Source organism: Petromyzon marinus, chromosome 61 (genome assembly GCF_048934315.1).
Source record: "Petromyzon marinus isolate PM22_M1 ecotype Great Lakes invasive population chromosome 61, UKy_Petmar_22M1.pri1.0, whole genome shotgun sequence".
Lineage (NCBI taxonomy): Eukaryota > Metazoa > Chordata > Hyperoartia > Petromyzontiformes > Petromyzontidae > Petromyzon > Petromyzon marinus.
In genome coordinates this window covers 3,783,728-3,809,055 of record NC_133727.1, presented here as the reverse complement: position 1 = coordinate 3,809,055, position 25,328 = coordinate 3,783,728, and the positions used below count along the sequence as shown (strand labels likewise).

The following is a 25,328-nucleotide window of genomic DNA, read 5'->3' as shown; positions in this document are numbered from 1 at the left end:
TTCAGCAGACCCGAGAATTAATGAAGGGATGCGTTTCCACTTGAAACCGCAGCAGCCACCGAGCGTTAACGATGCGCCACGTGCCCCAACGCCCGTGAATGGACGTCGCCGATTGGCCAAGGCCTGGTCAGACCGCTTTGGGAGCTCGCCGATCGGTCGAAATTGGCGGTCGTGTGCTCGTCGTAAGCCCGTCGTTGACAGGGGAATGGTCGCTAAGCGATCGCGTTGGGCTCTATGGGGGCGCTACACGAATACACACGACACTGCTATACACTGCACTACTATACACTACACTATACACTACACATTGGGCTCTGGTGGAGGCCCAACTCGCATGTAGAGACCCATAGACTCGCATAGAGATCCATGCACTCACGAGACTTGCAGACGTACATAGAGAACCATCGTCACCAATTACGACAGCAAAACACCTCACGGAATTAGAATTTGCTCTAAAATGATCTCTCTCTCTCCTTACCGTCAATGAAAAGTCAAGTTATTTTTTTTGTACATTTTTTCGTTAATTAATCATAATTAATTAACGATTAAATGTTCAACATTGTAATTATACTCTTTGGTCCTGTTCGGTAAAGTCACATTACCTGCGTGACTTTACCGAATAGAACCAAAGAGCGTGGATCCTTGCGGTCACGAAAGCTTCAAATCTAGAATTGTAATTATAATCCCGCGACAGCTCACCACTTACTCGCCAACGGAGGAGTCGCTGGCCAACCACGTGGACTCAATGGCCGCCCCGGCCTCGGAGGGCAGCTCGGGGGTCCCCAACGGCACGGCGACCCCCGCCACCGGCACCCCCAGCGTGGAGGTGTCCACCGCGGACGACGCAGAGCAGCTTGCTTCAGAGGTGCCGCCAGCCCCCCCCCCCCCCCCCCGCTACCACCACCACCCCCCCGGAACGCCCGCCCCTCACTCCGCATCGTAGCCACAATGCCCCTCCCCTCCCCCTTCACCACTGCCGCCCCCCTCCCCCTTCACCACTGCCGCCCCCCTCCTCCTTCACCACTGCCGCCCCCCTCCTCCTTCACCACTGCCGCCCCCCTCCTCCTTCACCACTGCCGCCCCCCTCCTCCTTCAAGCTGCCGCCCCCCTCCTCCTTCACCACTGCCGCCCCCCTCCTCCTTCAAGCTGCCGCCCCCCTCCTCCTTCACCACTGCCGCCCCCCTCCTCCTTCACCACTGCTGCCGCCCCCTCCTCCTTCAAGTTGCCGCCCCCCTCCTCCTTCACCACTGCCGCCCCCCTCCTCCTTCACCACTGCCGCCCCCCTCCTCCTTCAAGTTGCCGCCCCCCTCCTCCTTCACCACTGCCGCCCCCCTCCTCCTTCAAGCTGCCGCCCCCCTCCTCCTTCACCACTGCCGCCCCCCTCCTCCTTCACCACTGCTGCCGCCCCCTCCTCCTTCAAGTTGCCGCCCCCCTCCTCCTTCACCACTGCCGCCCCCCTCCTCCTTCACCACTGCCGCCCCCCTCCTCCTTCAAGCTGCCGCCCCCCTCCTCCTTCACCACTGCCGCCCCCCTCCTCCTTCACCACTGCCGCCCCCCTCCTCCTTCACCACTGCCGCCCCCCTCCTCCTTCACCACTGCCGCCCCCTCCTCCTTCAAGTTGCCGCCCCCCTCCTCCTTCACCACTGCCGCCCCCCTCCTCCTTCACCACTGCCGCCCCCCTCCTCCTTCACCACTGCCGCCCCCCTCCTCCTTCACCACTGCCGCCCCCCTTCCCCTTCACCACTGCCGCCCCCCTCCTCCTTCACCACTGCCGCCCCCTCCTTCAAGCTGCCGCCCCCCTCCCCCTTCACCACTGCCGCCCCCCTCCCCCTTCACCACTGCTGCCCCCTCCTCCTTCAAGCTGCCGCCCCCCTCCCCCTTCACCACTGCTGCCCCCCTCCTCCTTCAAGCTGCCGCCCCCCTCCCCCTTCACCACTGCTGCCCCCCTCCTCCTTCAAGCTGCCGCCCCCTCTTTACAGCCAACGCCGCCGCGATGCTTTGTGACGACGACGACGCCGACGACGCCGCCGCCCGTCGTTTTTTTTCCCCCAGGAGGACGGCGGAGCCGCCGAGACTTCGTCGGCCGCCGACACCGGCGGCCGGGGAGTGGAGTCGCTGGCGAGCGAGGACGACGCCGAAGCCGCGCCGCCTTCCACCACCGTCATCGGCGGCGTCGTCGGCAGCGACGACGACGGTGTCGGAGGTGGAGGAGGTGGAGGAGGTGGAGGAGGAGGAGCGGAGAGCGCCGACAGTGCCATCGTGGTGCTCACCGACACTGAAGAGAAAGATGATACCCACGACGCTGCCATGTCCAGGTTTGTTGTGTGTGGGGGTGGGGGGGGTGGGGTCGGGGGGGATTTTGGGTTCTGTCAGCGGTGAACGTGGGAGGGCATGCCGGTGACATCACCGGTATACGGGGGCGCTGCGGTGGCTAGGAGATGTTAACTACCTCGCCTGGTGTACAGGAGGCCGTGGGTTCGATCCCGACCCTGACGCGTGGATTTCTCTGCGGGTCCTCCGGTTTTTCCCTCCGCATTTAGAATCGACGTCACGCGTTTAGCGTATTTGGCCACTGCTATGAATTTCCACGCGATAATGATGATGATGACGAGCCACTTCGTTGAGCGATGAATTGTGGCCAGGTCGCTTCTGAAAAAGAGCTACGTAGCTCAGTAGGTCACCGCCGCCATCACCGCCACCATCCCCACCACTCATCACCACCTAACCCTCACCACACCGTCACCACCGTCACTTCCACTGCCACCACTCCAGGTCACTCTTGCAAATTGGACTGCATGCCAGTCTTTTGAGTTCTCATCTGGTGAAACACCACCGTCGTCACCGCCACCTCCTTCTCGCCCCGGCAGCAGCGGCAGCGTCAGCGACGGCGGCGTCATCGGCGTCACCGTCGGCGTCATCGGCGTCGGCGTCGCCTTAGCCGCCGACGACCCGGAGCAGCAGCGGCGGCGGGAGGAGGAGGAGGAGGAGGAGAGCCTGCGGGAGGCCCGGCCCGCAACGCCACCCCCGTCGCCGTTTTTCTCGGCGATCCTCGCCGCGTTCCAGCCGCCGCCGGGCGGCGGTAGCGCCGAGGAGGCGTGGCGCCTCCACGCAGCCGGCGTGCTGTCCGACCAGGACGGCACGTGCGCCGTCCACACCTTCCAGCTGTTCTGCGGCCTCTTCCGGGTGCGGTTATCTCGCCTCCCCACCCCCCCCCCCGCCCCCCTCCCCCCCCCCTCCTCGTCGAGTTGAATAGAATCCTCGCCAATTAAATTATACGTATAATGACTCGGTAAACGTTCAACGTGATGATGATGATGATGATTATGATAGGTGTAGTGATAAATGTAGTCTCCTGAATGTGATTGTTGTCTTCTTCCACTGGAGGTGGCCCCCCTATGCTATGCCACACACAAGCAAACATTGGCACCCTACTGTTAGACGTGACGCACAGGGGCAGCTGCCCCTAGGCTAGACCGCAAAGCAGCAACATCGCCACCCTCCTGGCAGACTGACGCACAGAGACAGCTACCACTGGGGGTGCCCCTAGGCTAGACCACACAGCAGCAGCAACATCGCCACCCTACTGGCAGACTAACACACAGGGACAGCTGCCACTGGGGGTGCCCCTAGGCTAGACCACACAGCAGCAGCAACATCGCCACCCTACTGGCAGACTGACGCACAGGGACAGCTGCCACTGGGGGTGCCCCTAGGCTAGACCACACAGCAGCAACAACATCGCCACCTTACTGTCAACTTAACGCACAGGGACAGCTGCCACTGGGGGTGCCCCTAGGCTAGACCACACAGCAGCAACATCGCCACCTTACTGGCAACTTAACGCACAGGGACAGCTGCCACTGGGGGGGGGGGGTGCCCCTTTTCAAGTGTGTTGAAATGGAGAGACGCCTCGGTCTAACCACGGTAGTGAGATGTTAACTACCTTACTTGGTATACAGGATGTCGTGGGTTTGATCCCGACCCTGATGCCTATATATTTGGAGTTTGCTTGTCTTCCTCCCCGTGGTCGCGTGGGTTTTTCGCCACATTTTAGAATCGACGTTCGTTTAAAGTGTTTGGCCGCTCTAAGTTTCCACACGGCGGTAAGCCGCCTCGTCGAGTTGTCATTTGTGGTGGCCAGGTCTCTTCTGACAGAAGAGCTGTACAGCTCAGTGGGCCTTACCTGGTAATACCAAAAAAATTGTTTGGTAGTTTAGTTTAAAGGAGGGGGGCGGGGGCCTCTCAGAAACACAACTCTGAGCGATTGCAATTTCCGTAGCAATCGTCACCCTCGCGATCGTCGCCCTCGCAATCATCACCGTCACAATCGTCACTATCACAATCGTCGCCCTCGCGATCGTCACCGTCACAATCGTCACCCTCGCGATCGTCACCGTCACAATCGTCACCGTCACAATCGTCACCGTCACAATCGTCTCCCTCGCGATCGTCGCCCTCGCGATCGTCGCCCTCACGATCGTCACCGTCACAATCGTCACCGTCACAATCGTCACCGTCACGATCGTCTCCCTCGCGATCGTCGCCCTCACAATCGTCACCGTCACAATCGTCGCCCTCGCGATCGTCACCGTCACCATCGTCACCGTCACGATCGTCACCGTCACGATCGTCACCGTCACAATCGTCGCCCTCGCGATCGTCGCCCTCACGATCGTCGCCCTCACAATCGTCACCGTCACAATCGTGACTGTCACAATCGTCGCCCTCGCGATCGTCACCCTCGCGATCATCGCAATCGTCACCGTCACAATCGTCACCGTCACAATCGTCACCCTCGCGATCGGCGCCCTCACGATCATCGCCCTCGCGATCGTCGCCGTCGCGATCGTCACCGTCACAAACGTCACCATCGCGATCGTCACCGTCACAATCGTCTCCCTCGCAATCGTCGCCCTCGCGATTGTCGCCCTCACGATCGTCACCGTCACAATCGTCACCGTCACAATCGTCACCGTCACAATCGTCGCCGTCACGATCGTCGCCCTCGCGATCGGCGCCCTCGCGATCGTCACCGTTGCACCGATCGACGTCGCAACTCGGCCATCGCCGTTTGCCATTCTTTCCTCTGCCCGCAGAACGTACGGCGCGGATTTTGCTCCTTGACGCACGACGCCAGCAGCTACCTGGGCGACGGCCTGCACGGCATGGGCCCCAGGTTCATGAGCTCCGCGGAGGTGCTGATCTCCTCCTCCGAGTGTCCCACCGTGTTCATCGACGCCGACACGGTGCGCCGTCCTCACCCTCACCGCCACCTCCTCCGTCCCGTCACTCGTCCTCCTCCTCATCGTCCTCCTCATCGTCCTCCTCATCGTCCCCGTCGTCTTCCCCATCATTCTGTCAATGTCCCTCACTCTTGCCTCTCCCCCTCCCTCCCTCCTCCTCCTCCCCCCTCCTTCCTCGTCCTCCTCCTCCCACCCTCCCTCTATTCCCGCTCAGTGCCTCACTCTTCCTCATCATTACCATCGTCACCATCCTCTTCATGACCACCTCCTCACCCTTCCCAGCACTCGAGGCTCTGCCTGATAAGCTAAACTAAAACTATTGCTATTTTACCAGGTGAGGCACACTGAGCTACGTAGCTCTCTTTCAAAAGCGATCTGGCCCATCACAAATGTTATCTCACGTGGAAATCTGTTGCGGCCAAATGCTGCAAGCGCGTGATGTTGATTCCGAATGTGGAGGGAGATAACGGAGGACCCGGAGAAAAAAATCCACGCGACCACGGGGTGAACGTGCGTTCAGAGTGATTGCGTTTTAGTTTATCCTTCCCCCTGCACCTCCCGCACCTCCGATTAGCACGGTTGGCTGCTTACGGTGCAAAAGAAATCCAACATGCGTGCATGCAAACTCTGAACATACAGCAGGCGTCGGGGTCGGGATTGAACCCACGACCTCCTGCATACCAGGCGAGGTAGTTAACATCTCGCCACGTGGAGAGAGAGAGAGACACGCACACTCCAAATATATAGCAGGCGTCAGGGCCGGGATTGAACCCACGACCTCCTGCATACCAGGCGAGGTAGTTAACATCTCCCCACGGGGAGAGAGACACGCACACTCCAAATATACAGCAGCAGGCATCGGGGTCGGGATTGAACCCACGACCTCCTGTAGACCAGGCGAGGTAGATAACATCTCGCCAATCATTTCCCGAATTCCCGGATCCCCCGCTCCCCCACACCCCCACCGCCCCCCTCCACGGAAGCGTGGAGAAAACCCGGTCGCTCATCCGCCGCTCCCCTCTTGTTTTGCCACCAGCTGGTGTCCTGTGGCCTCCTGGAGAAGATGAAGTTCGGAGTCCTGGAGCTGCAGGAACACCTGGACACCTACGGCAGTAGGCGCGACGCTACGCAGCAGGTGACCCCGCACCGCCCTGGGCACCCTGCCCCTAACCTCCGTCGCCCAGTCCCCGCCCCTGCCCGCCCTCTACCGGGCCCGTTGGCTCGTCCTACGCTCACAGCCGCGACTCATTGGCTGCCTCGTGCCTGCTGCTGATTGGCTGGTTTATACTCACGGCCGTGACTCATTGGCTGCCTCGTGCCTGCTGCTGATTGGCTGGTTTACGCTCACAGCCGCAACTCATTGGCTGCCTCGTGCCTGCTGCTGATTGGCTGGTTTATACTCACGGCCGTGACTGATTGGCTGCCTCGTGCCTAAGCCTCGGCAAGGTAAGGTAAATTTTGATTTAAAGCTTTCGTGACTGCAGTAATTCATATTCTTAGCTCTTTCGGTAAAGTCACGTTGAAGGGAAACAATAAAATAATAAAATATATATGAAACAATAAAAATTCTCACGACCGTTTGTGTAATGGTCGAAAGGTCGTGGGAATTTTTATTTATATATATTTTATTATTTTATTGTTTCCCTTCAACGTGACTTTACCGAAAGAGCTAAGAATAAGGTAAAGTAATTTACCCTTTTTACCGGGTAGAAGGGTCAAGGTAAATTGTAAAGGTGTCGACATGCCAAGGGGTAAGGTAAAGGGTAGGGTAAAGGTAGCTCGGAAGAATTACCCGGTAGGGTAAAGGTAGCGCGAAGCACTACCCCGGTAAATACGGTGCCTTGTTTACCGCTAAAAGCTCCGTGGCGCAGTCCGTGGCCTCCATTTAATAAGTAATATTTTGAAAACTTTTTTTTAAAAACACGCTTTCATGAAATGTGCGAGTAATGGCCGAACTCCACGAGTCCACGACTCCAGGAAGTGGCCCCGAAGCTTGCCACAACGTAAGGGACCGTGGTGATTTACAGCCAACGTGAGTTGAGCGTGGACAATTAGACCCAAGCCGAAACATAACCTATAAAAAATCATGTTTAAAAATGTATATATATATTTTTTTTAATGATATAATATAGTATTGTCATCAGTGTGACATAGGTATACCAAGTTTGTAGTCGATACCACATTGGGAACTGGGTTAAAATTGAGTTACAACATTTGAGGATACAACAACAACAACAGACAGAGTGAGTTAAAAGAAAGCGTGTAAAATTGGAATCATATGAATAAAGCGCTCTACCTAGCGTTTACCTGCTATAAACCTTTTTCACGTGTAGAATTACCCCAGTAATTACCCTGTAATCGGGTCATTTGTATGGGGTAAGGGTAAAAGGTAGGGTAAAGGTAGACTCGTTGCTTTTTACCTTTTACCTTACCTGCTAAAGGGTAAAAGGTAAGGGTAGAGTGATTGTATTGTGGTAAGGTAAAAGGTAGGGTAAAGGTAGGCTCGTTGTTTTTACCTTACCTTGCCGAGGCCTACAGTCGTGCCTGCTGCTGATTGGCTGGTTTACAGTCACAGCCGTGACTGATTGGCTGCCTCGTGCCTGCTGCCGATTGGCTGGTTTACACTCACAGCCGTGACTGATTGGCTGCCTCCTGCCTACTGCTGATTGGCTGGTTTACACTCACAGCCGCGCCTGATTGGCTGCCCCTTTCCTGCTGTTCATAGGCTCATTCTACACTCACAATCGCGGCTGCCTCATTCCTGTTGCCCCAACAATCTGTGCAGGCTATACGGGGGATCATTGTCTTTGTGGCCGTAAAAATAAGTATATAATAGGCGACGTTTCGGGCAACGACCCTTCTTCACAGCGTGTAGTTAAGGCCGAAGAGTTAATGGGTGACTCTGCTCGTAATGACGATTGTGTTGTGCGCCGCGTTGGCTATGAGATGTTAACTACCTCGCCTGGTATACAGGAGGTCGTGGGTTCGATCCCGACCCTGACGCCTGCTGTATATTTGTGTTTGAGTGTCTCTCTCCCCGTGGTCACGCGGATTTTTCTCCGTGTCCTCCGGTTTTTCCCTCCACATTTAGAAACACGAGCTTAAGAGTATTTTGACTGCTACAAATTCCCATGTGATGAAAAATCAGCTTCTTCGTTGAGGTATCATTTGTGAAAGTCAGGTAACTTCTGAAAAATAGCTACATTGTAGCTCGGTGGCCTTACCTGCTAAAATAAAAATAGTTTTAGTTTCTTAGTTTACTTTGCCCTTAGCCATTAAGATTCTCTCCATCACGAGCGATTTTGCCAGTGGAATGTTTGAACAACTCTTTAATTCAGGGGTCCCCAACCCCCGGGCCACGGTCCCGTGGCCTGTTAGGAACCGGGCCGCCACAGCATGAGGTGAGAGCGGCGAGGTCCGCCCCCATTATTCTACCTGCTACTTCCGTCAGCGCCTCTTTCCCGCACTGCGCTCTCGTCTCAGTCACAAGCTAACCCTAGGCAAAATGAGTAAAAAACACAAACGCCGCTGTAGAGCTTCTTTGAAAATGGGGAAAGACCCAATGATGAACCTGAACCCCCCCCCCGGTCCGTGAAAAAATTGTCTTCCACGAAACCGGTCCCTGGTGCCAAAAAGGTTGGGGAGCGCTGCTTTAATTGATTGATGATAGCCCTGCATGATGCAGTGGCTTTGATTTCTTGCATTAGTCCAGATGCTCCGTTTCATTTCAATGTTTAGAATGGCATGCACACATATAAACTGTATTTATATTTTCATCCTTAAGATATATTTCTTATATATGTGTCGAATGTGCAAAGGAGATGCACACCTGAAATTACACTTGAGAGACGGGATGGGGAACACGTGGATTAGAGAACAACACGCAGGGTAGAGACATCATCACATTGCTCTTCAACCAGCAGTGGATAAGACCGTAGGTGATGGTGGTGATGATTACCATTCCTATGCTGAGATTTATTTCCTCGCAATATTTCTGGGGTTTTATCTCGGGAGATATTGCATTTGGCTAAACGGAAGAGATTTCCCGAGCGCCAATAATATTACTTTATTGGTTTTAAGATGCGATAGACAGGATGGATGTGCATGGCAATGCGTATCTGGTGGTGGTGGAGGAGGACGCTGCTGCTGGGCAAGTTGGAGGCAGTCGCCCTCCAGCAATAACGGAGGGCGGAGCAGCGACACTCACAACAACAAGCGGAGCGCCGGGTGGCTAAAGCACAGCAGGTTGGCACAGTAGGGGGCACAGGTGGTGCATCAGCCAGTCATCTCAGTCAGTCGACCCGTGGCACCTGCTGGGTCTGTCCTGTCATCTCCTGCACCTAGCCTGGCACAGTAGGGGTCACAGGTGGTGCATCTGCCAGTAGTCATCTCAGTCAGTCGACCCATGGCACCTGCTGGGTCTGCCCCATGACCTGCCAGCAGCGAGAGAGCCTTCGACACTTCACGTGACCGCCTCGAAGCGCACCTAGCCTGGCACAATTGCCGTGGTGACAGCTGTCATCGTCGTTGTTGGTTGACACCAGCGATCCCGCGATTCATCGTGAGCCGTGGTCGATCCGCTGCTGGATGAATGCTCACCGATCCGCCCGGCGCCTTCGACTCGGCACGCCGATTTCATCGTCGCTCCATCTGCTCCCCGGCGGCGCCACCGCCAACACAAGCGGCCTTGTTGTGGCCGAAACGTCGTGAGAATTTTATTGTGTTATTTTATTTTATCAATTTATTATTTTATTCTCATTCTAACGTGGTGACTTTACCCAAAGAACCAAAGAAGATGAATCCTTGCAGTCACGAAAGCTTTAAATCGAAATTGGCTCATCATCGTCGTGCGGACATTTACGGCAGTAGGCGAATGCTCTGAACGTGCCGTGTTGTTGTTTCTAAAATGTGGAGGGGAAAAAACCGGAGGAACCGGAGAGAAATCCACGTGACCAGGTGAGGGAGTTGTACATCTCCACCACGGAGAGAGAGTGAGAACACGCAGACCCCAAATACACATTATGGCGTCGTCAGGTTCGCGATCAAACCCGCGACCCCCTGGGGAGTGAACATCCCGGCACCCCGATGTTGGCCGCTCTGCGTGACGAGATCGTTCCGTGGCCTAACCCGGCAGGCCCTATCCGAATCGTGTTTATTTATCCTGGAGAAATCCGATGAGCTCGGAAGCTCTTTGTTCTTGTGACTCGCACCTGACCTTAAAAAGGAATTGGCCAAACGTCCCAGTGTAGAGAGGGGGGGGGGGGGGGGTTGGACGACACTCCTAAAAATTAAAAGGGTGTTTGAAAGATCCGTCTCGAGCAGGCGGATAAACGAATGACATCGGTGGCCACCACCAAACATTCGGCGCCCGGTACCAGAAAGCAGAGCAGGGAGAGAGCAGACAGATTGACGATAGGCTTGACGAATGAATTAACGAATGAGTGGCTGATAATAATCATGAACGGGTGGGCCGAGCGAGCGGGCCCTGTGGCTCGGCAGCTTCTGACGAACCGCTCGCGCGAACACAAAAAAAACAATGTCACCGCTGGCATTTGGCGAATCCGAAATGAGCCCCCTCCGTCTCTCGCGACACAACCTTGTCACAGCCGTCCATGTTTTTATTTTTAGTGGGGGGGGGGGGGGTTGGGAGGGGGGGTGGTGCCGGGGGGTTTGTTCACCCTCCACCCCCCCCGCCCCCCAGCGCTGTCTCTGTGTGTGTGTGTTACTCTTCCGGCTAGGTTCTGAATGGTAATAACCCGGGGCACGTCACACGCCCAGCCGCGGCTGTCACAGTTGTGCCGCGTGGTGCCGCCGTGTTTGTAGACACACCCCTGCGTCAAGCTGGAGGTTTGACAGCGGTGACATTTAGCTGTCCACCTCCTCATTCCCCCCTCCTCATCCCTCCCTCCTCATCCCCCCCCTCCTCATCTCCCCCTCCTCACCCCCCTCCTCATCCCCCCCCTTCTCATCCCCCCCCCCTCCTCATCCCTCCCTCCTCCTCATCCCCCCCTCCTTATCCCCCCCCTCCTCACCTCCCCCTCCTCATCCCCCCCTCCTCATCCCCCCCCTCCTCATCCCCCCCTCCTCATCCCTCCCTCCTCATCCCCCCCTCCTCATCCCCCCTCCTCATCCCCCCCTCCTCAGCCCCCCACTCCTCACCCCCCTTCCTCATCCCGCCCTTCCTCCTCCTCCGCGACTCACATCGAGATGAGGGTAATTGATAATGGGGTAGTGGGGCTGTATTTTTCATGCCAATAGCGGGTCTTATGGCACAGATTTTGCGAGATCATTTTACGTGGCCTCTTCATGATTGTTGTTGTTGTTATTACGATTCCACTCGTTCACCCGGGAGAGTCTCACTGGAGTCTCAAGACACTTCTTTCGCGAGGGTCCTGCCAGGTTTTCCACAGTCAGGGGACAACAGTTGTTGCTGCTGCTGCTGCTGTTGCAAGTGTAGCTAGCGAGCACCTATGAAGGCCGGCACGGCACACGAGGCGTGGGTGGCCAGCACCACGCCCGGCCGCCTTTGTCTCCCCAGTGGCGATGTTTACACACTGCACCGGGTACTCATTTGAGGCTGAGTTGACCTAGGGAATAGAGGGGGGGGGGGTGGGAGGCCCAGGACCGGTTCAGATAATCGTCGCCGGTGTTGGCCGTGAGCTACACTACCGATCCCCCACGCACACCCTCTCGCGCTCAGCTGACCAGGGGTCCGACATACAAACTCCACTCACTTATGGTCACTCGCCTGTGCCCGCCCGCTCGCTCGCTCGCTCCTACTCTCTCTCTGCAGCACGGGGGGAAGGGAGAGCCATACGAACTCCACACGTTAGAAAGGCACCCGAGTCTGCAATCGAACCCGCAAACCACTTCCTTGCTGCGTGCCACCGGAGTCGCCGCCGCCGCAGCACTGCGGCCACCCTTTTAAGGTCGCCATTCTGTACGGGCAAAGCGCTCGGCCACAAATGAACCACAGTACCACGCTGATCTCGTCAAGGAGCAATAAGCCATCGCGCCAACTTCCGACGCTGCCGCAGCGGCAGCAAAATTTTTTTTGGCTAAGCGTGTAACAGAGAAGGGTGGTCACCGTACCACGCGGCGCTGTCAGGTGCGCTCATGCGGCCGTCTGGAACGCTCTTCCTTCCGACATTAGGGAGCCACTGCAGCTTTTTTAATTAACAATGAAAACTGATTTTTTTTTCAGAACTGCTTCTTGCGTCCAGTTTGTTGTCCTTCCCAGCTCCTGCTGCTGCGGAGTGACTCATGCAGCCAGCTATGGCTGCAGGGTTTGGTGGTACATGTTGTTTATGTCGTTTATTGTGAAATTTCGGTCACAGTTCCTATGATCACTGTTACAGTGCTTTTACGGCTTTATTTTGGTGGTTTCGAAAACGTTTTTTTTGGTTTGGCCATGTTTGTTTGTTGTAGTACGGAGTTAGAATGATGGCTTTAATCTAAGTTGCCTTGTTGTTGTTGTTTGACTTGCATCCCACTGGGATTTTTGCACACAGAGTTGGTGTACGGTGCTTTTTCTTGAAGATTTTGCTGGTTTTTTTTCCTGGATTTTCCTGTTTGCGCAGTCGCACACAGTCACTTTAAGACGGTTTTTCTTGTTCGTGTTTTTTTGCTTGTTGCGGTTGCACCCGATTCAAGGGCCGAACGGCTCGCAGGGCCATACCAACATAAATGAAACTGAAAACTGAAAAAACAGCGACGCACGTCGCAAAAGAAGCCCGGCATGCTCACGCGCACACCCGTGCCGGCCCTGACCCGGAAGTCCGTGACGTATCTCGACATCGGCACATGCGGGGATGCCCCTTTTCCTCCGCCTGTGCAACGTCAACTACGTCGGTTTCTCACACGGCCACCATTGCTTCTTTGCCCCCCCTACCCACCACTCCCCCGCCCACCCCGCTTCAGTGGCTCAACAACTGCAAGAGAACGTTCGTGGCTTGCACCCAACCGGAGGAGACGGCGGGCGGCGTCATAACGAGCCAGCCAATCGGCTCCAAGGAGAAGGTAAAAATCGAGACGGCTCAAAGGGCTGCTCCTGCAGCGGTAGTTGTGAACGGCGGTGGACACGAGCGGAGTGATTGATGTGGCAGCGCGGGGGGAGGCGGGGGGGGGCCGGTGCAAGGGGAGAGGAATGAGTGGCCGGGTCACGCGGAAGGGCAGCAGCGGAGGGGTCGAGGGGAGGGAAAGAGGAAGGGAATGGGCGATGGTGGGGAAGAGGTGAGGCTTTGAGAGGGGGGGGTACGGAAGGAAGTTGAGGAGGGGAGGACTGCTTCATGTACAGGGGCGGTGTTGAGTCGATGGTGCGGTGTTGAGTTGATGGTGCAGTGCTGAGTCTATGGGCAGTGTTGAGTCTGTGGACAGTGTTGAGTCTATGGGCAGTGTTGAGTCTGTGGGCAGTGTTGAGTCTCTGGGCAGTGTTGAGTCTAAGGAAGTTAAGGAGGAGGACTGCTTCATGTACAGGGGCGGTGTTGAGTCGATGGTGCGGTGTTGAGTTGATGGTGCAGTGTTGAATCTCAGGGCAGTGCTGAGCTATGGGTAGTGGTGAGTCTATGGGCAGTGTTGAGTCTGTGGGCAGTGCTGAGTCTATGGGCAGTGCTGAGTCTATGGGCAGTGCTGAGTCTATGGGTAGTGGTGAGTCTATGGGCAGTGTTGAGTCTATGGGCAGTGTTGAGTCTGTGGGCAGTGTTGAGTCTATGGGTAGTGTTGAGTTTATGGGCAGTGTTGAGTCTATGGGTAGTGGTGAGTCTATGGGCAGTGTTGAGTCTAAAGAAGTTAAGGAGGAGGACTGCTTCATGTACAGGGGCGGTGCTGAGTCGATGGTGCGGTGTTGAGTCTCAGGGCAGTGCTGAGTCTATGGGCAGTGTTGAGTCTATGGGCAGTGTTGAGTCTCTGGGCAGTGCTGAGTCTCTGGGCAGTGCTGAGTCTCTGGGCAGTGCTGAGTCTCTGGGCAGTGTTGAGTCTATGGGCAGTGCTGAGTCTATGGGCAGTGCTGAGTCTATGGGCAGTGTTGAGTCTATGGGCAGTATTGAGTCTATGGGCAGTGCTGAGTCTGTGGGTAGTGTTGAGTCTATGGGCAGTGTTGAGTCTATGGTGCAGTGCTGAGTCTCTGGGCAGTGTTGAGTCTATGGTGCAGTGTTGAGTCTATGGTGCAGTGCTGAGTCTCTGGGCAGTGCTGAGTCTCTGGGCAGTGCTGAGTCTATGGGCAGTGTTGAGTCTCTGGGCAGTGTTGAGTCTCTGGGCAGTGCTGAGTCTGTGGGCAGTGCTGAGTCTATGGGCAGTGCTGAGTCTATGGGCAGTGCTGAGTCTATGGGTAGTGGTGAGTCTATGGGCAGTGTTGAGTCTATGGGCAGTGTTGAGTCTGTGGGCAGTGTTGAGTCTATGGGCAGTGCTGAGTCTGTGGGCAGTGCTGAGTCTATGGGCAGTGTTGAGTCTATGGGCAGTGTTGAGTCTAAGGAAGTTAAGGAGGAGGACTGCTTCATGTACAGGGGCGGTGTTGAGTCGATGGTGCGGTGTTGAGTTGATGGTGCAGTGCTGAGTCTATGGGCAGTGCTGAGTATGTGGGCAGTGTTGAGTCTATGGGTAGTGTTGAGTTTATGGGCAGTGTTGAGTCTATGGGTAGTGGTGAGTCTATGGGCAGTGTTGAGTCTATGGGTAGTGGTGAGTCTATGGGCAGTGTTGGGTCTATCGGCAGTGCTGAGTCTCTGGGCAGTGTTGAGTCTATGGGCAGTGTTGAGTCTAAAGAAGTTAAGGAGGAGGACTGCTTCATGTACAGGGGCGGTGCTGAGTCGATGGTGCGGTGTTGAGTCTCAGGGCAGTGCTGAGTCTATGGGCAGTGTTGAGTCTATGGGCAGTGTTGAGTCTCTGGGCAGTGTTGAGTCTCTGGGCAGTGCTGAGTCTCTGGGCAGTGCTGAGTCTCTGGGCAGTGCTGAGTCTCTGGGCAGTGTTGAGTCTATGGGCAGTGTTGAGTCTATGGGCCGTGTTGAGTCTATGGGCAGTGCTGAGTCTCTGGGCAGTGCTGAGTCTCTGGGCAGTGCTGAGTCTCTGGATAGTGCTGTGTCTCTGGGCAGTGCTGAGTCTCTGGGCAGTGCTGAGTCTCTGGGCAGTGCTGAGTCTATGGGCAGTGCTGAGTCTATGGGCAGTGTTGAGTCTATGGGCAGTATTGAGTCTATGGGCAGTGCTGAGTCTGTGGGTAGTGTTGAGTCTATGGGCAGTGTTGAGTCTATGGTGCAGTGCTGAGTCTCTGGGCAGTGTTGAGTCTATGGTGCAGTGTTGAGTCTATGGTGCAGTGCTGAGTCTCTGGGCAGTGCTGAGTCTCTGGGCAGTGCTGAGTATATGGGCAGTGTTGAGTCTCTGGGCAGTGTTGAGTCTCTGTGCAGTGCTGAGTCTATGGGCAGTGCTGAGTCTATGGGCAGTGTTGAGTCTATGGGCAGTGTTGAGTCTATGGGCAATGTTGAGTCTATGGTGCAGTGCTGAGTCTATGGTGCAGTGTTGAGTCTATGGTGCAGTGCTGAGTCTCTGGGCAGTGCTGAGTCTCTGGGCAGTGTTGAGTCTCTGGGCAGTGTTGAGTCTCTGGGCAGTGCTGAGTCTCTGGGCAGTGCTGAGTCTCTGGGCAGTGCTGAGTCTCTGGGCAGTGCTGAGTCTATGGGCAGAGCTGAGTCTATGGGCAGTGCTGAGTCTATGGGCAGTGCTGAGTCTCTGGGCAGTGCTGAGTCTATGGTGCAGTGTTGAGTCTATGGTGCAGTGTTGAGTCTATGGTGCAGTGCTGAGTCTCTGGGCAGTGCTGGGTCTATGGGCAGTGTTGAGTCTCTGGGCAGTGTTGAGTCTCTGGGCAGTGTTGAGTTTCTAGGCAGTGCTGAGTCTCTGGGCAGTGCTGAGTCTCTGGGCAGTGCTGAGTCTCTGGACAGTGCTGAGTCTACGGGCAGAGCTGAGTCTATGGGCAGTGCTGAGTCTATGGACAGTGCTGAGTCTATGGGCAGTGTTGAGTCTATGGTGCAGTGCTGAGTCTATGGGCAGTGTTGAGTCTATGGTGCAGTGCTGAGTCTCTGGGCAGTGCTGAGTCTCTGGGCAGTGTTGAGTCTCTGGGCAGTGTTGAGTCTCTGGGCAGTGCTGAGTCTCTGGGCAGTGCTGAGTCTCTGGGCAGTGCTGAGTCTATGGGCAGTGCTGAGTCTATGGGTAGTGGTGAGTCTATGGGCAGTGTTGAGTCTATGGGCAGTGTTGAGTCTGTGGGCAGTGTTGAGTCTATGGGCAGTGCTGAGTCTGTGGGCAGTGCGGAGTCTAAGGAAGTTAAGGAGGAGGACTGCTTCATGTACAGGGGCGGTGTTGAGTCGATGGTGCGGTGTTGAGTTGATGGTGCAGTGCTGAGTCTATGGGCAGTGCTGAGTCTGTGGGCAGTGTTGAGTCTATGGGTAGTGTTGAGTTTATGGGCAGTGTTGAGTCTATGGGTAGTGGTGAGTCTATGGGCAGTGTTGGGTCTATCGGCAGTGCTGAGTCTCTGGGCAGTGTTGAGTCTAAAGAAGTTAAGGAGGAGGACTGCTTCATGTACAGGGGCGGTGCTGAGTCGATGGTGCGGTGTTGAGTCTCAGGGCAGTGCTGAGTCTATGGGCAGTGTTGAGTCTATGGGCAGTGTTGAGTCTCTGGGCCGTGTTGAGTCTATGGGCCGTGTTGAGTCTATGGGCAGTGCTGAGTCTCTGGGCAGTGCTGAGTCTCTGGGCAGTGCTGAGTCTCTGGATAGTGCTGTGTCTCTGGGCAGTGCTGAGTCTCTGGGCAGTGCTGAGTCTCTGGGCAGTGCTGAGTCTATGGGCAGTGCTGAGTCTATGGGCAGTGTTGAGTCTATGGGCAGTATTGAGTCTATGGGCAGTGCTGAGTCTGTGGGTAGTGTTGAGTCTATGGGCAGTGTTGAGTCTATGGTGCAGTGCTGAGTCTCTGGGCAGTGTTGAGTCTATGGTACAGTGTTGAGTCTATGGTGCAGTGCTGAGTCTCTGGGCAGTGCTGAGTCTCTGGGCAGTGCTGAGTATATGGGCAGTGTTGAGTCTCTGGGCAGTGTTGAGTCTCTGTGCAGTGCTGAGTCTATGGGCAGTGCTGAGTCTATGGGCAGTGTTGAGTCTATGGGCAGTGTTGAGTCTATGGGCAATGTTGAGTCTATGGTGCAGTGCTGAGTCTATGGTGCAGTGTTGAGTCTATGGTGCAGTGCTGAGTCTCTGGGCAGTGCTGAGTCTCTGGGCAGTGTTGAGTCTCTGGGCAGTGTTGAGTCTCTGGGCAGTGCTGAGTCTCTGGGCAGTGCTGAGTCTCTGGGCAGTGCTGAGTCTCTGGGCAGTGCTGAGTCTATGGGCAGAGCTGAGTCTATGGGCAGTGCTGAGTCTATGGGCAGTGCTGAGTCTCTGGGCAGTGCTGAGTCTATGGTGCAGTGTTGAGTCTATGGTGCAGTGTTGAGTCTATGGTGCAGTGCTGAGTCTCTGGGCAGTGCTGGGTCTATGGGCAGTGTTGAGTCTCTGGGCAGTGTTGAGTCTCTGGGCAGTGTTGAGTTTCTAGGCAGTGCTGAGTCTCTGGGCAGTGCTGAGTCTCTGGGCAGTGCTGAGTCTCTGGACAGTGCTGAGTCTACGGGCAGAGCTGAGTCTATGGGCAGTGCTGAGTCTATGGACAGTGCTGAGTCTATGGGCAGTGTTGAGTCTATGGTGCAGTGCTGAGTCTATGGGCAGTGTTGAGTCTATGGTGCAGTGCTGAGTCTCTGGGCAGTGCTGAGTCTCTGGGCAGTGTTGAGTCTCTGGGCAGTGTTGAGTCTCTGGGCAGTGCTGAGTCTCTGGGCAGTGCTGAGTCTCTGGGCAGTGCTGAGTCTCTGGGCAGTGCTGAGTCTATGGGCAGTGCTGAGTCTATGGGCAGTGTTGAGTCTATGGGCAGTGTTGAGTCTATGGGTAGTTTTGAGTCTCTAGGCATTGTTGAGTCTATGGGCAGTGTTGAGTCTATCGGCAGTGCTGAGTCTCTGGGCAGTGTTGAGTCTCTGGGCAGTGCTGAGTCTATGGGCAGTGTTGAGTCTATGGTGCAGTGCTGAGTCTCTGGGCAGTGTTGAGTCTCTGGGCAGTGCTGAGTCTATGGGCAGTGCTGAGTCTATGGGCAGTGTTGAGTCTATGGGCAGTGCTGAGTCTATGGGCAGTGCTGAGTCTATGGGCAGTGCTGAGTCTATGGGCAGTGTTGAGTCTATGGGCAGTGCTGAGTCTATGGGCAGTGCTGAGTCTATGGGCAGTGCTGAGTCTATGGGCAGTGTTGAGTCTATGGGCAGTGCTGAGTCTATGGGCAGTGTTGAGTCTATGGGCAGTGCTGAGTCTATGGGCAGTGCTGAGTCTATGGGCAGTGTTGAGTCTATGGTGCAGTGTTGAGTCTATGGGTAGTTTTGAGTCTATGGGCATTACGAACGCCCCTAGTTAGTAATTTGTTAGCTGACGCCCGCAAACGACCAATCATCGCTTTGTAAAGTCGTCATCGCCGCCGCGGCGAAATCATCATCGGGGGTTATAAGTTCAAATCCAGGTCAGGGTCATCGCCCTCCCTGGGGAACCATTCAACGGCGATTGATGCATGGAGAGACTGAGACCCCCGCCATAGTAACGTGGAATTTACAACGCTGGCTCGGTGCCCACAATGGGCGGATGAGTGCCGCCCCCTACTCGAGAGAGCAGAGGCATCCCAACCCGTCGGTAGATCTGTGAAACATTAATCATCTAAATTGGCCGGGTGTCACAGTGGGGGTTCTTCATGGCCGTGTCAGAGACGCTGAGCCGGCGTCGCTCTGGATTCCAATCCGAGTTTTGGCCCCAACCACGGCGATTACGCCTCAGTCTCATAGACCCACACAGAGACGCACAGACTCACGTAGAGATCCACAGACTCACATAGAGACCTACAGGCTCACATAGAGACTCACAGACTCGCATAGAGACCTACAGACTTACATAGACTCACATGCTCACATAGAGACTCACATAGAGACTCACAGACTCACATAGAGACCTACAGACTCACATAGACTCACATAGAGACTCACAGACTCACATAGACCCACACAGAGACCCACCGACTCACATAGAGCTCCACAGACTCACATAGAGACCTACAGACTCACATAGAGACTCACATACTCACATAGACTCACATAGAGACTCACAGACTCACATAAAGACCTACAGACTCACATAGGCTCACATAGAGACTCACAGACTCAGACTCACATAGACTCACAGGCTCACATAGAGACTCAAGACTCAGACTCACAAAGAGACTCACATAGACTCACAGGCTCACATAGAGACTCACACAGAGACCCACAGACTCACATAGAGATCCACAGACTCACATAGAGACCTACAGACTCACACAGAGACTCACACAGAGATCCACAGACTCACACATAGATCCACAGATTCACAAAGAGATCCACAGACTCACACGGAGACCCACAGCCTCACACAGAGACCCATAGACTCACAACAGGTACCCATAGATTCACACAAAGACCCATGGACTCGCACAGATACCCATAGACTCACAAAGAGACCCAGGGCCTCACAACAGCGACCTATAGACTCACAACAGACAACCCATGGACTCACAACAGAGGCCCACGGACTCCGCGTAGACGCGAGCTGCGATCAAACCGGGTTGCCCAGCGTCACGGCGCGGGCGACGTTTGTCGGCGGAGCTGACGCGGCAAATCGGTTTCCTAGGGCACGGGCCTAAACGTGCCGTGGCTCTCTCTGAGGCCCGACTGGCGCGGGGGGAGGAGGGGGGGGGGGGAAATTACATTAGCCTTTCATTTAATCAGCTGGGGGTAGGAGGGGGAGGTGGGGGATTGTGTGGGGGGGGGGGAGGTTGGGTGGGAGCGGTGGGTGGGAGGGGCGCACCACTCCGAGAGATGAGCTCCGGGTTTATCGATTGGCCGGGATATTTACGGCCGACAGAATCCGTCTCGGGCTGTTTAACCCCTTTGGTGGTGCGGGGGGGGGGGGGGAGTGTGTGTGTGAGACGTGTGTGTGAGACGCGCGCGCTCGCAGCTGACGGTACCTGGGTTCGAGACCTGGCCGTGGCAGGGGGGGGGATTCGCAATCGCCGTGTCGGAGACAGTGAACCGGCACCGCTAAGTTTCTGGGTTCAAGCTCTGTGGCTTTGCATGTGCGTGTCTGTCTCTCTCAAGGGGTTCATAATGGTCGTGTCGGAGACACTGAACCGGGACCACTAAGTTGCTGGGTTCAAACCGTGGGGCTTTGCGTGTGCGTGTCTGTCTCTCTCAAGGGGATCATAATGGTCGTGTCGGAGACACTGAACCGGCACCGCTAAGTTGCCGGGTTCAAGCTCTGTGGCTTTGCGCGTGCGTGTCTGTCTCTGTCAAGGGGATCATAATGGTCGTGTCGGAGACACTGAACCGGGACCACTAAGGTGGCACTGGGGGTGCCCCTAGGCCAACCCACACAGCGGCATTGCCCTCCCCCCCCGCCCTGTACTGCGAGACTACCACAGCCTCCGCGTCCGTGAGATTCAGCGGCACCTCACTTCGTCCATGATAGCCTTGTTGCTGTAGGAATGATAGTGGCAACACTGAATGTATGTACATCATTGTTGCCATTGTTGTTACCACATCAGTAACACCCAATGTATATACATTATTATTATTGTTACCATAGCGGCAACACCCAATGTATATACAACATTATTATTGTTACCATAGCGGCAACACCGAATATATATACATTATTATTGTTACCATAGCGGCAACAACGACTGTATATACACTATTGATATTCTATTCTTGGTTCTTTCGGTAAAGTCACGTAGAAGGGAAACAATAAAAGGATAAAAATATAAAACAATAAAAGAACCAAGAATATGAATCCCTGCAGTCACGAAAGCTTTAAATCACTATTGATATTATTACTACGATAGCGGCAACACCCAATGTATATACATGATTAATGTTTCAGTTTCATTTATTTGGAATAACCCTGTGAGCCATTCGGCTCTCGATTCGGGTGCAACCGCAACAAACAATACAATTACAAGATACATTTTAAATTTACTGTACGCAAATTAAAATACATCCCCTACAAAAACAATAAAATCTTCCAGAAAAAGCACCGTTTGTTTACGCTGCGTACAAAAATGTGCAAAAAAAATCCATTTTGATGTTTGATCACAGTAACAATCATAATACAATTTAGATTAACATTTTAGTCTAACTCTATACTATATAAAAAAAAAATCTGGCTAAACTAAACCTTTCTAGAAATTACTAAAATAATGCTATAAAAAACAATCTAACAGTGAATTTTGATTTAAAGCTTTCGTGACTGCAGTGATTCATATTATTGGTTCTTTCGGTAAAGTCACGTTGAAGGGAAAAATAAAATAATAATATATATAAAACAATAAAATTCTCACGACGTTTCGACTGTAACACAAACAGTCATCATCAGGTGTGAAAAAACCAACGGCAAGAAGCATTTGAAAGAAGTGTCGGTTTGTATGTAGCGACATGCGTAACATATATTACTAAACCTAGCATCCTTCGCTAGCTGCACGAGTCAATCCATATTATTGCTACGATAGCGGCAACATCGAATATATTATTGTTACCATCGCGGCAACACCCACTGTATGTACGTTATTATTGTTATTACTACGATATCGGAAACACCGAATGAACTCAATAATAATCATTCACATCTTTGTGCCATTCAACGTGCGGGGTCAAAGGGGGATTCCGTGACGGCGCTGTCAATGTTCTCCTGCTGGGTCGTCTCTGCGGTCCGGTTATTTGATTCCGCGTTTGAGGAAACGCCGCGTTAGCTTGGAGGGTCGGGTCTGTGGGGGAGCCCCGGGCTGGATGTTTGGGGGGGGTCAGCGTTGCGGTTTGCGGGTTGTGGGACCTTATCGTTGTGTCTCTCGCTCTCTCTCTCTGGTTAGGGGGCTTCGCTCGTGGTTTTGGGAGCACGTGGGTTCGAGTCCGGGTCTGGGACTGACTGAGTAGCGCCATTTTCCTTTGGGGGCCATGGTTCGTATTGGGTTAGGGGTTAGCGTTGAGTTAAGGTTAGGATTGGGTTCAGTGTGAGTATTGGGTTCGAGTTAAGACTGTGTCAGGGTTTGTGATTGCGTTAAGGTTTAGGATTGGGTTAGAGTTTGTGTTGGATCACTATTAACATTGAGTTAGGGTTTAGGATTGCGTTAAGGTTTAGGATCGGGTGAGGATTTGTGTTGGATCATTATTAGGATTGGGTTATGTTATAGAATTTGGGTTAAGGTTTAGGATTGGGTTGAGGTTTCGAATTGGGTTCTGGTTTAGGATTGGGTTAAGGTTTAGGATCGGGTTAGCGTTCGCGTTGGCCACATGCACATGACGCACGTGTGTTTTACATGACCTACGCGTTGCAGTGGCACGCGCGTGCGTCACTGCATAGCGCAGCGTTTCCGTCCCGTCTTGGCTTTCAATGACGTTAATGACTCCTCCGTCGATCTGTTTTTTTTCCGGGATTTGGCGCTGTCACCCAGTGAAATCGGACACCCGGCAAAATTAACCGATCGGCGATTTGCCCGTGTAATAATAATAATAAAGTGGGGCGTGGCGTTGCCCCCCGTAGGGGCGTATGACCAAGCCCATTGTGTGGTCTTGCGGAACCTGGATCGAGGTGTTCTCATCGCGTCGGATTCCGCTCACGATCGATGCGACAGGCGTGTGTCAAGGGTCACCGATTCGTCTTAAGGGTTAATCGCCCCCCTTTGTTTGATTGGCTAACGGCCGCTCGTGATCGGCGAGTCGCTCGCAGTCCGTTTCCGCCGCGTTACAGCACTGCCCGATGTTGGCCAAATGGCCCCGACTCGCTCACTCACTCTGTCGCTCTTTTCTGCTCTCAATCCCTTCTCCTCTCTCTCTCTGTCCTCTCTCTCTGTTCCTTCCCACCCCCCCCCCCCTTCTTCTTTACTTCTTACGTTCGTGCTAAGAACTTGGAATCGCTAGCAGTAAGTACGGATTCTACTGTGCCTCTCCCCCTCCTTTCACAATTGCCCTCCCGCAAACCCCTCCCCCCCCCTTCGCCTTTCCCTATCTGCAACACACTGTGTGTAGGTTGTATGTTCTCCCGTTGTTCTGCATGGCTTTCCTCCGGGTTCTCCGGTTTTTCCTCCTCCCGTGGCTGAAGTAAAATGCCGTCGTACGATGGAGCCGCTATCGGGCCCAAAGCAAACAAACAAAAACGCCCCAACGCCGAAGAAAATGATGATGCTTGGAGATCACTCGGTTGGCATCGCTCTCGGTGGCAACATCACCGTCCCCTTGACCACGGAAACCCCACCGCAGCCCGTGTGGTGTGAAACACAGCGGCACCTTGCTCCGGGATGACAGCATTTGTGCCGCACAGGGACAGCTGCCACTGGGGGTGCCCCCCTAGGCTAGACCACACAGCAGCAACAACATCGCCACCCTACTGACAGACTAACGCACAGGGACAGCTGCCACTGGGGGTGCCCCCTAGGCTAGACCACACAGCAGCAACAACATTGCCACCCTACTGACAGACTAACGCACAGGGACAGCTGCCCCCGGGGGTGCCCCCCTAGGCTAGACCACACAGCAGCAGCATCGCTCCCCCTACTGACAGACTAACGCAGAGGGACAGCTGCCACTGGGGGTGCCCCTAGGCTAGACCACACAGCAGCAACAACATCTCCACCCTACTGGCAGACTGACGCACAGGGACAGCTGCCACTGGGGGTGCCCCCCTAGGCTAGACCACACAGCAGCATCGCTCCCCCTACTGACAGACTGACGCACAGGGACAGCTGCCCCTGGGGGTGCCCCTAGGATAGACCACACAGCAGCAACAACATCGCCACCCTACTGGCAGGCTGACGCACAGGGACAGCTGCCACTGGGGGTGCCCCCCTAGGCTAGACCACACAGCAGCATCGCTCCCGCTACTGACAGACTGACGCACAGGGACAGCTGCCACTGGGGGTGCCCCCCTAGGCTAGACCACACAGCAGCAACAACATCGCCACCCTACTGGCAGACTGACGCACAGGGACAGCTGCCACTGGGCGTGCCCCCCTAGGCTAGACCACACAGCAGCAGCAGCATCGCTCCCCCTACTTACGTAAACTACCGCAGCGCGCGTCTGTGAAAGACGGCGACGGACGCCTCCCTCTGCGGACGACCGCCTTGCGCCGCAAGAACGACGGCGCCGAGACGAAATGCACGAGGTGTAACTTGCTCGATGAATCTACGGCGAGTGCTCCGTTTACGTGTGTGGATGCGTCCCCTGGAAAACACCCGACGTCAGGCAAAACGGCGCAAATAAAACAAAAAACCTTTATTTTACCGTCGACTTAACGGTGGATTTACTTCTCCAGCACACCGCTGGGCTGGTGTAGCCGCTAATCGGCACGTTTTGTTTACGTGACAAACCTTGCTGGCTGTTCTAGATTTGAAGCTTTCGTGACTGCAAGGATCAATACTCTTTGGTTCTATTCGGTAAAGTCACGTAGGTAAAAAACAAAACAACAAAAAATCACAACGTTTCGGCCACAACACAAGTGGCCTTCATCAGGTGAAGGTACCGTACTGTCCAGAGGACAGCGTTGGAGTGAAAGGACGCGACCTGGGCTTGGCTGTCTTCACTCCAACGCTGTCCTCTGGACAGTACGGTCCCTTCACCTGATGAAGGCCACTTGTGTTGTGGCCGAAACGTCGTGATTTTTGTTGTTTTGTTTATCAAAATTTGCCGGATTCGGGTGGTCGGGGAAATATTAAACAAGTTCCAAAAGTGATATGACGAAAAGGTACCCAAGTAAGACATGATGTAACAAGTTTAAACGAACTATGATAATTATAATCATGAGTTAATACAGAGCACTCGCCAGAGATGGCTGTGGAGGGCGGTACATTATAGAGTGCGTTGGCGATGTTTTGTGGAATCCATAGCTGTCAACCCATACGGTTTACCCCGTAGTCTCGTACAGGGAAATTGAGTTTGCAGGTCCATACGGCATACAGCCGTTTCAATACGGGCAACAACAACAACAACAATTATATTT

At 54.5% G+C, this 25,328-nt stretch overlaps 1 protein-coding gene across 1 annotated transcript in view; it reads left to right on the top strand.

The window, feature by feature from the left end:
* The window catches only part of FRYL (FRY like transcription coactivator), a 121,205-nt gene that overhangs the window by 84,883 nt on the left and 10,994 nt on the right, over positions 1-25,328 (top strand). Inside the window, 7 exon segments of the mRNA XM_076053472.1 lie at positions 695-865; positions 2,053-2,315; positions 2,868-3,183; positions 5,097-5,246; positions 6,280-6,378; positions 13,164-13,262; positions 23,238-23,255. Of these exon segments, the coding sequence (XP_075909587.1) occupies positions 695-865; positions 2,053-2,315; positions 2,868-3,183; positions 5,097-5,246; positions 6,280-6,378; positions 13,164-13,262; positions 23,238-23,255 (1,116 nt within the window).